The sequence below is a fragment of the Pogona vitticeps genome, chromosome 4 (assembly GCF_051106095.1).
Source record: "Pogona vitticeps strain Pit_001003342236 chromosome 4, PviZW2.1, whole genome shotgun sequence".
In the NCBI taxonomy this organism is placed as follows: domain Eukaryota; kingdom Metazoa; phylum Chordata; class Lepidosauria; order Squamata; family Agamidae; genus Pogona; species Pogona vitticeps.
The window spans coordinates 61,950,203-61,963,238 of NC_135786.1; the positions used below are offsets into that span (position 1 = coordinate 61,950,203).

General features: G+C 40.2%; 1 protein-coding gene across 1 annotated transcript in view; it reads right to left on the reverse strand.

The window, feature by feature from the left end:
• Positions 1 to 651: 651 nt before the first annotated feature.
• Positions 652 to 13,036, reverse strand: part of KIF2C (kinesin family member 2C) — a 28,560-nt gene continuing 16,175 nt past the window's right edge. The window contains exons 10-21 of the mRNA XM_020783268.3: positions 12,471 to 12,633; positions 11,603 to 11,693; positions 10,645 to 10,708; positions 10,313 to 10,404; positions 9,788 to 9,930; positions 7,676 to 7,880; positions 6,078 to 6,188; positions 3,411 to 3,478; positions 2,504 to 2,612; positions 2,310 to 2,417; positions 1,916 to 2,039; positions 652 to 1,128 (exon numbers count right to left, since the gene is read on the reverse strand). Of these exons, the coding sequence (XP_020638927.3) occupies positions 1,052 to 1,128; positions 1,916 to 2,039; positions 2,310 to 2,417; positions 2,504 to 2,612; positions 3,411 to 3,478; positions 6,078 to 6,188; positions 7,676 to 7,880; positions 9,788 to 9,930; positions 10,313 to 10,404; positions 10,645 to 10,708; positions 11,603 to 11,693; positions 12,471 to 12,633 (1,355 nt within the window). The 3' untranslated portion in view covers positions 652 to 1,051. The remainder of the gene's footprint in view (positions 1,129 to 1,915; positions 2,040 to 2,309; positions 2,418 to 2,503; positions 2,613 to 3,410; positions 3,479 to 6,077; positions 6,189 to 7,675; positions 7,881 to 9,787; positions 9,931 to 10,312; positions 10,405 to 10,644; positions 10,709 to 11,602; positions 11,694 to 12,470; positions 12,634 to 13,036) is intronic.

Genomic DNA, 13,036 nt, shown 5'->3' on the forward strand with positions numbered 1-13,036 from the left:
TGGGAAGGGTGTTCTGCAAATGTGTTCATTCCTCTGTCCTGTGAGTTAGCACAAAGACTACACTGAACAACATGTGCACTTGCCCATCCCAACATGCACTGTTGCACAAGACTACGCTGTCTGTTAAAGCATGCATAGTATCTGGCAAGATGTTTTATTGGTAAAGGAATTCCAAGAAGGATGCTGACACTGAGAAGGAAAGAAGGATGTTCTCTCTGCCTTCTTTTATAACTAACAGGAGATTGCTTAGAGGAGGACCAGCCTGCTCTTTTAAAACCTTTGTAACAGTGAGCTGGGTGAAGGGAACACAAAAGTCAAAGCAAGAACTACTTAAGAGAAGCTGCTAAGAAATTGTAATTTGGAAACAGAAAGAAATGGAAGGTTTCTAGGCTTCCTCATGCCATAGGTAGGCTGGAAGATAAGTAAACTTGTTCTGCTGGCCAGAAGAGTGCTACCATTTATTAGCTAGAAATATTTACACACCTCCCTGTGTAAATATTTCTAGCTAATAAATGTTCTACTAGATCTCTTTGCACAGGGAGTACTCATCCTACTATGTTCTTCACACCTCCACAACTAAATTACCATCAGAACAGCCGATAATGTACAGACTTGCACGAAAAACTTCAGTGCCCTTGTAAGACAAAACAATGAATTCAGAAACATTTATTTAAATTTTAGCTACTCCTTCCCTATTTAAAAGTTTACAAAATAGCAAATCCAGTTTGAGTCACTGGATTACACTCTGGTAACATTCAAAGCATATTTTGCCAGAAATTTTATATACACTAGAAATATACACATGCTTACCAAGTGATATTAAATCACCTTCTTCTCTGTAACTTTCAGTACCAAGAAAGGGACAGAGATACCACATTGTGGAAGAGCACTATCTCTTGCCTGCTTCAAGGAAAGTATCACCAGCAAGGAAAAAAAACTCTCTCAAATCAGATAGGCTGAACCTTGCATTTGCATGTAAAATACAACACCAAACCAAAGAAGTGACAGACAACTGGAGAGAAGAAACATTCATTTAACAATTGGGTGGATGTTAAAGTTGCCTCTTATTTAGGTGTTTGCTGGCCTGCTCTTCCACCTGCATAGCAAGGGTCAATTCTTCCAGTGTGTCTGTGTAGGGAAGAGAAAGAGCAAAACATAGAAGTTAGCTTGAGGTGCACATAACATGATGATGTAAAACACAAAAATAGAGAAAGTAAGAACCCAAGATATCTGGAATATATACGGAGTTAAAAGCACCCAGCGTCTTATTTCTGTCTTTTTGCTAGAGTGGAATGGACAGTATGAAGTGTTCTTACAGAGTCTCACAAACACATTAGAATTGTCAGTGGAGAAAAACTAGAAGACAGAAACATAAAGACATAGGGTAGTTCTTTAATCCACTGCTATGAGAAGAAAAGTGACTTTGTGACATAAAGGATTCTACTGAGAGAAGTAAATTACTGGCAAGTTGGGGCAGTAGTAGCATTAACTGGGTAGAACAAGATAAAAATGGGAGATTGACAATGCTACTAAGCTGGTTTAAGGAAGCTATCCTACACATAAGTAAAGTTTCCACAGTCCTGGCAGCGTGGAGATTCATTTGTTAGTTTGCATAGTACCACCACAAGTGTAACTGGCACTATCTACTAAAAAACGAATACATCCAGCACACATCATTATTCACTGCAAAGCCCAAGATGTCACCCCATCCTTCCCCAACTTTGGAGATAATATAAATTGTATAGCTTCTGCATAGCAATTCCATAATCCCTATATGGTGTTTAAATATGTGATTGGAAAAAGTGCTTCAGAACATTCACAACAAAACAGAAAGGCCATCCCCCTAGGATCAGCTAGCACTTTGACATCTGGAATATCTTCCGTACCAAGTTCACAAATGCAGCCCCCTATGTACCTTTCAGACTGAGGAAACTTTTGGATCCTTCATTTATGAAGCACTGGGCTTGGTACACAAATGCCTCCAAGTCATATTCTGGTTGTTCCGCAATGTCCAGCAGATAGTTACAATCATTCATTTTCTGAATGCAGAAGTAAGGAGAGTTAAGGAACTGGGTGTACTTTTCCTATAAAGTGGCTTTCACACATGCATCATATGACTGAAACGATTGTTAACATTTGGTCCAAAAAAACTGCAGGAAACTAAATCCTGAACTATGGCAAGTGTTAATAAAGAGCCATAAGCAGCTATCTTCTTATTTGCAACATAGTTATAATTTCTCACTAATACAACCCACATCAGTAAACAGAACGCAATATGTAAGTTTAATACATCACCCATGAAGACATACCTCCCTGACTTCCTTAAGTTCCTCTATTGCCTTCTCCTCAAGCTCCCTAATCCGAGTGACAGCTTCACGAAAACTGGACAGATGAGGAGACAACTCATCTTCAGAAAGCTGTTGTTTACAAGGGAAGGTGTTAGCACAAACACACGAAATTCTGCTTCTCCCAAAAGGTGGTCCCTAGCTACCTAGATGTGTACCTCACGAAGGTGGTCTGATTCTTCCTCACTGATCTCCAGCTCTTCATTCTCAATTTCCATACAGTTTTGTGTTTCTCTGGCTGTTCCATTGTGAGGGAGTTCTTTTACTCTGAAAACAGAGCAAAGAGAGTTGACATGAAAACTGCCATAATTATACACTTGGTAATATTAAACACATGAAAGCTGAGGAGTGTTTAATCAATGTCTGCCTCAGCCTGTTTGTTTCTCACTCAGTTATATATGAACACACCAATTTGTTCTGCCACATAGTGCTTTAAGCATTATGGGGAGGTATATAAGCTGCACAATTTGTTTCTGCATGTGTGTCACACAATGGTTGTAATGGGGTGCACACAACTGATTGCACAATCAAATTAAGCAATGTTGACTGTCTGGATATAATGCCTAGCGTGCTTCCACTGGCACAGTTTCACATGACAGGACGTCAGCCTGTACCTGAGACATACTCTAAGCCAGGGGTCTCCAAACTTTTCAGCATGTGGGCCACATCATATATTTTACACATTTTTGAGGGCCAAATAAACATACACACATACGTACGCACACACGGGCTGAAGGGAATGGACCTGAGCCTGCGGAATTAGCCAGGCCGGATAAAAAAGGCAAGGCAGGCCAGAAGTGACCCGTAGTTTGGAGACCCTTGCTCTAAGCAAGGGTAAAACATTGTCTGCGAACAGTTCCAGCCTGCCTTTTGAACATGCAAAAGAAAACTCCATTCAATTCTTTGCATCAGTTATCATGGTGCAAATGTTTTTCAAGGCTAAGGCCATTTATAAATAGAAAACTTACACAGCTGCTTTTCTTCTTGCTTTTTACAGATATATTCGAATTTCCCTTTTATAGTCAGTTTACCAAAATGTTACAGGCAACTTTTGCAATCACTCACCTATCAGCATAACGCAGAGTGTTTAGGGTATATTCACAGGAATTCATGCCTGGGGAGATCATTGCAATCTGAAAGTATGCAAAAAAATAGCAGTCTATATAACCCAGACCTTGCTTTCTGTGCTACTATAGTCACTTCCACCTAGTCTTCCTGTATTTCTGCCAGCTCTGCTTAACAGGACTTAAGAACAACACATCTTAAACTTCTTGCCATCAGGTGTGCTCAAGCTTATATCCTAACTCAGCAAGAAGAGATCTAAGGGCACTATTTCTAGTATCTCTGTCTAATGCCAGATATCAAAATACAAATCCAATCCAGTTTGCTCGACTGGAGCATTCAAGTGTATTAACACAATGCAAAGAAGGAAATACATCAGTAATGATCACAGAGAACCAATTATTGCTGTCCATCAATCTGGGAAGGGTTGCTGTCCATCAATCTGGGAAGGGCTATAAGGCCATTTCCAAATAATTTTAAATCCCTCATTCTACAGTGAGGAAGATAAGTCACAAGTGGAAAACATTTAAGACAGTTGCCAATTTTCACAGGAATGGACACCCAAGCAAATTCACCCAAAGGTCAGGCCATACAATGCTCAGAGAAATTGCAAAAAACCCAAGAGTTTCATCTCAGACTCTACAGGCCTCTATTAGCACGTTAAATGTTAAAATGAATGACAGTAAAACTAGAAAATGACTGAACAAGTACAGTTTGTTCAGAAGGGTTATCAGAAGAAAGACTCTTCTCTCTAAAAAGAGAGCACAGTTTGCAAAGTTGCATCTAGACAAACCACAATACTTCTGGAACAATGTCCTTTGGACACACAAGACCAAAGTGAAGATGTTTGTCCATAATGTACAGCGCCACGTTTGGCAAAAAACCCACAGCATATCAGCACAAACATCTCATACCAACTATCAAGCACTGAGGTGGAGGGGTGATGATTTGAGTTTGTTTTGGAGCCACAGGAGCTGAGCACCTTGCAGTCATTGAGTCAACCATGAACTCCTCTGTAAACCAAAGTATTTTAGAGTCAAATGTGAGGTCATCTGTCTGACAGCTAAAGCTTGGCCGAAACTGAGTCATGCAACAAGACAACGATCCCAACCACACCAGCAAATCTTGAGATTTTGATCTCAAAATGTATTAAATATAAATGTTGTATAGTTGAAAGTAAAATGGCTGATTTTACCTGAATCATGTACTGAGTGTATTCAGGTGTGGGTACCAAGGTTAAGGACTTGATGTTGTACAGCTGTTGTACATGATGTAATCTTATGTTGCATATCTATTCATGTTATTTTGACTCAGATGCGTTGATTCTGTATCTTTGTAGGTTTTATACTTACTTTGCTATGGCATATGGCTGATGCAAATACAGTGGTGCCTCTCTAGACGATGATAATCCATTCCACTGAAATAGCTGTTTAGCGAAATCATTGTCTAGCGAAAAGCCTTTCCCTATTGGAATGCATTGAAACCTGTTTAATGTGTTCCAATGGGGAAGAATCGTCATTGTCTAGTGAAGATCGGCCATAGGAAAGCCGCTTTGCGAACCGCTGATCAGCTGTTTAAATTGCTGTCTTGCGAAGCTTAGATCCCGAAAACACCTCTTTTGCGAGCACGGAGGGAGCTGTCAAAAGTGTCGTCTAGCGAAAATCGGTTTGTGAAGCAGGGACCAAACATTGTCTAGTGAAATTCCCCCATAGGAATCACTGTTTTGCGAATCACCATCGCGATTGCAAAAAGTCAATGTCAAGCGAAAAAACTGTCATGCGGGGTAACTGTCTAGCGAGGCACCACTATAAACATTGATTGATTGAATCTTATGTAAGTAGAAAAATAAAGTAATGTATTTTCTGATTGGTCCCAAGAATGTATACAAGTCATGTGTAAAGGGGACATCTTATCTGCTGCAAGTCGGATCACTTATTTCTATGCTATGTGTTGTACCATGTCATGCTATGTTGCCAGATGACTGTCTATTCTCTCCATATATAATAGACTAAGTTGGTATTTTACTCTCTCAGTGTTGTAGTGTCTTTGCAAACTGATATCTCCTAACTCTGCTTATGTCCTGAGAATACATGTAACCAAAATTCTCAACAAATCTACAACAAAAGGGTTGAAAAGAAAAGAATCAAGATGTTACAATGGCCCAGTCAAAATCCAGACTTCAACCCAATTGAAATGCTGGCGGGACCTTAAGAAAGCTGTGCATAAATAAATACCCACAAATTTCAATGAACTGAAGCAACATTGTAAAGAAGAATGAGCCGAAATTCCTCCATAACAATGTGTGAGACTGATAAAGTCATGCAGTTATTGCTGCTAAAGGCTGTTCTACAAGCTATTGAATCATAAGGTGTACTTAGTTTTTCACACATGGCTTCTCCATTTTGGCTTTATTTTTGTTAAATAAATAATGACATGGTATAATGTATCATGTATTGCTGTTCATCTGAGTTTGTATTTTCCTAATTTTCAGACCTGCTAAGGACCAGGTGATTTTTATTATGTCCTGATATGTAAAACCTCAGAATTCAAAGAGGGTGTACTTTGTTTTCCACACGACTGTATTATCAAGATTAACCATGATAGGATTAAACAGTAACCTCAGCAAATTCCTATCTTAACTGTTATAAGCTAGCTAGCTCTTTAACTTACCATACAAGTTCTGGAATTTGCTCCAATGAAGGAATCCCTCAGCACCTGAGTAAGTTTGCTCTCCCGAAAAGGTGTATGTTGTTTATTCTGCCCTAGGGCACGGATACATTCCTGAGGGACAGGGAGAGAAAGGTAATCTCCACATAGTTTAGTTATAACCTTAGGCTGTCATACTAAACTTAACTATAGGAAAGCACAAGAAGTAATCATGAAGTTAGGACTGCACTGAAAAGTTACACGAGGTAAAGTATTAGGCTCTATTAGCTACCACACAGCCTTTCTGCCCAGGAAGCTTCCAGGTCTCAGGGCTTTGCTTGAAAAATGCTTTAGATGTTGGCAAGCATGCAAAGCTAATCTCCTAATGCTTCTATCCTTCTCAATTAGTATTCAGAAGAGTCTAGGAGTAACATGGTGGTTAGATCTTCTTGCTCTGCTTTAAGACCAAAATTCTGAGGAAGCCATTCTGAATATCCATCACCGCATGTCACCATTAGGTACAGACATCAAAACTGGGCGGTGTCGCCATTAATTAACATCTGCCCAGACATAAATAAGCCATACTCATTATACTTACTTGAGTGCCAACGGGACATTCTAATTTATTCACATTTTAAGTATGAGGGATGAATTATTTCTTGTCTTTTGTAAGCCACTCTGAAGATGGCTTCCTTGTGGAAACAAACACTTTAATCAAGTTGAACATTTGTGGAAATCAGAACTAGAAAGATCTACAAGATGCTTGTTACAAGATGGCCCATCTGCCATTTAATTTAAGAAAGCTGAATTTAGTACCTTCATAATTATAGAACTATCTGGGGGGGGGGGGAGATGTTCTAAAACTTCAGAAATATTATAAATAAGGATGCCTAAATCCTTTTTTAACACGCACACAGAGACATTTTATAATATATTGGATATCCTATGTTCTTCACCTTTGAGAAAAGTTTCAACACACCCAGATTTTAATATTAAGCTAGGTTTGGAATTCTGGGATTTAGCAAAAAATAATTACCACCTCCCCTTTAAAGCGGTCCTTGAGACCATTAGATTCTTAGAATACAGAACAGTCTACACTGAAACAGTACAGGATAGAAATAACAACATACAGTACCTACGCACAATGAAGTGCTTTTTATGTCAGCAGAAATATGATAGCAGCCTAGATCACAACGTCATAATCTATGACCTACTACTGTACATCAGTTAAGTATTTCAGCAACTATGCCTCAAGTTCAGTTACAATGTGGCAGTGCTATTTCGCTACCTCCCACACTAAATGTGAAGTTCAGTTGTTTAGTTCTACAGAGCTTGAGCAGCAGCCAGTGCTAGAGATGCAGGCAGCAACATAGGTCTGATTTAATCCAATCTGTGTGTCAACAAGACATTATCTCGTCAGGCACTCCACAAACTTGACATCTGTGCCACTTAGACTCTACTCTGTAGAGTAGTCAATTGACTAGATGGGCGGGGCATAAATGCAATAAATGCAATAAATGCAATAAATGCAATAATGAATGAATGAATGAATGAATGAATGAATGAATGAATGAATACATACATACATACATACATACATACATACATACATACATACATACCTTCAGTGCCAGCAAGCTTTTGTTTATTTCTGCTGCTTCCATCCGTGTTTGCCGATCTGCACTAGATGTATCAGCGCCTCTTTCATTCCCAGCTAAGTCCACCAAGGAGAACTTGCCATGAAGTTTTCCTTTTCTGCGCAGAATAATTTGAAAGCAAGCATGGGAGCGTGAAGAGCTAGAATTCGCAAATGTATGCCCAGAGGTCCTGCAAAGATAATAGAATTATTCACTGGATCATGAATTAAAAGGAGCCCACAAATTAGGGCTTAACATATTGGTCAACCAAAAATTGTTGCCATCAAATGTTGACAACAAAATTCCCCACAAGACAGTGTGCTACTATTCACCTCATGCTACATCTCAAGTGAAGCCAGTGGTTAGGGAAAACCTGCTTTGATTTCTAGCTGTAAGCTAACGAGGGTGAGGGGGACACAAAATAAGCCTCCACTGCCCATCAACTTATCTGAAGCAAGGTGAGAGGCTTGCTTGGCCTCTCTGCTAGAGGTGTGTCCTAAATTCAAACAGCCCACCCGACACACAGGAAGGGTTGCACACTTTAGACTCTAACCTGACAGAGGGAGGAAGAATCACATTAGTTTCCTTTTGTACATAACTCCAGAGCAGGGCTCATCTCTCTAACCCACCTGGTTCCTGACTTACCATGTGACAAATAAAATGACTAAACCCTGAATATAAACATATATGACTCCAACAAAAACTCTACATTTTCTTGGCCTCCCCCAAAATAGCATTTGCAGTCTATTACGTCCCATCTTATCTTCCAATTAACACTTCCATTTACAAGTCGGAGTGTAAAAGTTAATGCATCAAGACAGACATCAATCTTTATAACATTTGTCAAAGGCTCTTAAGTGTTCCATATCTGATGCTTCCATGGCCTGAATAATTGAATTTCTTCATGGTCCCCCATAAATCTCCCCACCACTCTATATCTACCCATCACTCTGTTTCCTGCTGTAATTGATTTTTGTAACAACAAAAGCAATATAAAATAAAATGGCCAACATTCCAAATACAGTGGACCCTCAACTTACGAAATTAATCTGTATTGGAATGGTGGCCACAGATCGAAAAGTCCATAGGTCGAGGTCCATTTCCCATAGGAATGCACTGAAAACATATTAATCTGTAACCGGCCAAAGAAAAAATACCCCCCACGACCAAAAAAGGAAAATAAATGCAAAAAGCAGCACCTTACCGGTCTGAAGGGGTCCCTCACCACCGCCATCGCCACTGCCGAAGCCCTCCGAGGGCTTTCCTGCCGCTGCCAGAGGCCTCACGGGGGGCCCCGGCTGCTGACGTCACCACTGCCGAAGCCCTCCGAGGGCTTCTCCGCTGCCATGGGAGGCCTCTCGGAGGTCGTCTACCAGGCTTTCCCGGTGAGTAGACTGGGCCTACCAGGGGAAGCCCTCCCAATAGGCCCGGTGTACCCTGGGAAAGCCGGTGGCGGCGGACGACCTCCGAGAGGCCTCCCATGGCGGTGGAGAAGCCCTGGAAGGCCTCCAGAGGTCCCCCTTGCCACCGATTGTGCCTCCGAAGCACAATCGGTGGCAGGGGGGACCTCCGAGATGCCTCCCATGGTGGCGGGGAAGCCCTGTAAGGCCTCCGGAGGCACAATCGGTGGCCTACGAACCAGAAGGGGGAGGCGGGGAAACCACCAAATTTGAATTTGCCGCTTTCCCCGCCTCCCTCTTCTGGTCCATAGGTCAATTCTCCGGCCACAAGTCAAAGTGAAATTTTGCGGCTGAAGAAGTCTGTAAGTTGAAAACTCCGCAGGTGGAGCTGTCTGTAAGTCAAGGGTCCACTGTATTGTACAGGCCCAGCTAACAAGTTTGGTATAGACACACAGAGCCTTTCAATTTCCTTATCAGTTTTTTTTTAAAAAGTTAAGTCCCTCTAGCATGACTCCACCTGGCTACATATTACCTTTGAGAGACTAAAGGTTATGGGTAGCTCCCCCTCTGTCTATGAGGCAGATTATACATCACTAAGTGTCATTTCTCCCTAATCCGCTACAAGGGTCTTGAGAAAATGCCAGATGTTGCATGCTGTGAGCCATACGCCAAAATCATGATAGAGAAAGCAACATACCTGCAGGCACTACCTATTTCAATCATCCGGATGACGTCCTCAGCACAATTCACTTGTATTTCTTGCAGGCCAACCACCTGGATCTGCTGTTTGCCATCCTCCAACACTCTCAGCTTTGCTTTTTTGTTCAAGAGGTCAAACAACTAGATTAAGAATTAACAGTTGCAGAAAGAGCTAGTACTAGAACTGTCACGTTTTAAATCAATAACTTTTATATAGGTTGCTTCAAAAAAGCACCCCGAAGGTCTTTACCATAAAGCTTGTTAAGCAACAAGAGTGCATTACATTTGAGCCATGCAGAGATTTACCCCACTGGTTGTGAAACATATATGGCTGGGGGCAAATTGTGACAAAACTGTGTGTCCAAGGCCAAGTTCCATTTACTAAGTGGTCAGGATCAAAGAAGTACACTATTAAGCTCATATGCAAGTGAGGGGTGTCTGTTCAATATTTCCTTCTAACACCGCATTATATGTATTCGAAAAACTGACTCCCCAGCAGCACCCTCAATACACACTGCCTCACCTTTCCATTGTATATTTCGAAGAAGGTCACATAAACTTCCAAACCCTGAGTTTTGTACCGGGACTGGTTCAAAAGGAGAAAGACATCCTGTGCTAGTAGGGGAAAGAAAAGCACAAAACAAAAGCTATTCATCAGTAGTATTCATGGGCTTTTCAGGTCTTTTTCACAAGCTTTTGCTCAGCTTGTGATGTCTTTAAATCACTGTATTCAAATCATTTCTAATGAATGTTATAAATTAACATAGTACTTAACTAGTTATTTCATTAGGACAAGAGTACTTCCCAATATTTTTTTCAACTTTTAAAGAAGGTTTGAATGAAAATAGTACATACATGCAAAAGCATATATTCCTTTGGAGGCCTTTTGTACTTTCCCAGAGAAGTCTCCGCCCATAGTCTGGAAAGAATACATACATTAGAAGGCAAGGGCTTGACAACTACAGGAAAATGCCACTTTCTGCCACTCAGATTATTTTCAAACAAGGAAACCAGGCTTTCCATGACAATGGAACCTAGTCCCTGCAAGACCAACAATCAATAAAACGTCTTATTTAAAAATGTAATTAAACCAGCTCTGAATATGCAGACAGATTCAATCATTGCCTTTCATGCTGAATCATAATTCAAATGCTGCATATTGTCTGAAACACACAAGGGCTTAAAATAACATATCAACACAACTAGAACAGTGCCACTATTGGGTAGGGACAGCAGAAAGTAAGGAAATAGCTTTGAACTAAAAATATTCACACCTGAGTCATTGTTAGTTTGTTCTTGACCCTCAAAATTATACCTTATGAAACGCTGGCTTGGATGTACCCTCCCTAGCTCTATTTACTATAGATATATTTTAGAAATCCAGAGTGCAAGATCAAATTGAGATTTTTCAAACCTTCCACACTACAAGAGCAGAGGAGGACATGTAAGAGTCGTGTGCTGTCTCTCAGAAGTAAAGACAAACATGAATAGGCACTGAAGCCTTGACTTTAGCAATGATCAGTGATGCCTGCACTGCCCTCTTACGGAAAACATAATACTGTAAATAAGATGCAAGGTAGATGTTAGATATTAGTTAGAACATTAACTTCTGTACTGATGAGAAAACATTCAGAAATGGTAAAAACTGTGTTGACTCAATCCAGATAACATAGGACAGGGTTCTACAAATCCTCCTAGCCCCATCTAAAATGGTAGGGAATTGTGGTACTATAGTCCAGAACAGCAACAGTACAACCAAGTTTTAAGTTTAGTAAAAACTGCAGTCTGAAAGCTGAAGGAACAAGACACTCACGTGGGTTTTTCCACTGCCAGTCTGACCATAGGCAAAACATGTTGCCTTTCCTCCCTCAAAGATGGTCTGCACAAGTGGTCTAGCAGTGAACCTAGAGGAGCATAAGGAGAACATATATAAATGAATGTAAATTAATGTGAGACTATTTTGATTCAAGTACATCTACAGAATTCAGATTTTCATATTTACAGTTTAAATCTCCTGTCAAAATATACTGTCAAAGATAAGGAAGTTTAAAAATCTGCATAGCTACAAGTGCAGGGTAAGATGAAGAATTTAGTAATCTCAGTCAAATCTCAACAGCTGCTTCTGTAAATTGGGGAAGCAATCTGTGCTCAATGGAAAAGCAGCCAAGGAAGCATCAGAGGTTGCAGGTCTCCCTCTCCACATGAAGGACCAAGACCCAAGGCTTCTCTAACACAACAGTGGAAAATGTCTCCACCAGCTTCAAATAGAAACATAACAGCTACCCGTATGTCTAACCCCTTGCTTTGGGAGCTATTAAAAACCCTCCTATCTCACTCAGATGGTTCCATAAAAGACTGACGGTATTTCTTGCAAGTGAAAAATACTGAAGAACATAAAATATTTTAAAGCACTAATTAACTAGTTAAGTTTCAACTTAATGGTCGCAGCATGAGAGAGAATCATGGTGCAGAAAATTCATCTTTAACCCCTTCCAGAGCTTACCTACTCTATTTTAAAGTGTGGTGGCTATTGCATAAAACACCAGTCTTTTTTTTTTTTTTTTTTGGCAGGACTGTATGCAAGTCATATTACATGTAAATTTGTCCTCACCGCCTACTGGCTGCTGTTACTGCACCAAATGTCTCTACTCAGTGTCTGTAGAAGGAAAGACATACATTACCAATAAACCATTTCATTAGAAGCTTTTTCATCAAATGAGAAGTCAAATCGAAAAGGCTGGTTTTCAAGATATTTCGTCAGATCCACCTTAACCTTTGGTTCATGCACTAGGATGCTATTCTTGCTGACAACCGTGATTATATCACATTCCTTCTTTGCAAGTTCTGTTGAAAAGAAAAGTCATGTGCACTATGAAGCAGGACATCATGAAATCTAACATTTTGTATCATGACAGCCCATGTAAGGAAGGCAAAAGTACTCCTACAGAAACTGAGTAACTTGGCTATTACAGAGAGCCGCAGCAGGAAGATGTCAAATGCTGTCTGGAAGAATGGAAATGAAGAAACAACTTAAAATTAGAATGACAAGTTTAAGAATTAGAAGCTGACACATTTTACTTGCTGGAACTCTAGAAAGTTTGCCAGATCATTCTGAATGTATCCTATCCCTCCTTCATTTTCCATAAAATAATTTTCTAAAGCAACTTGGCATCATTATCACAATTTCTGCAGTTACAGAATCTACAGAAACCAACATGAAGAATAACTGGGAAAGCCCTAAACTCTG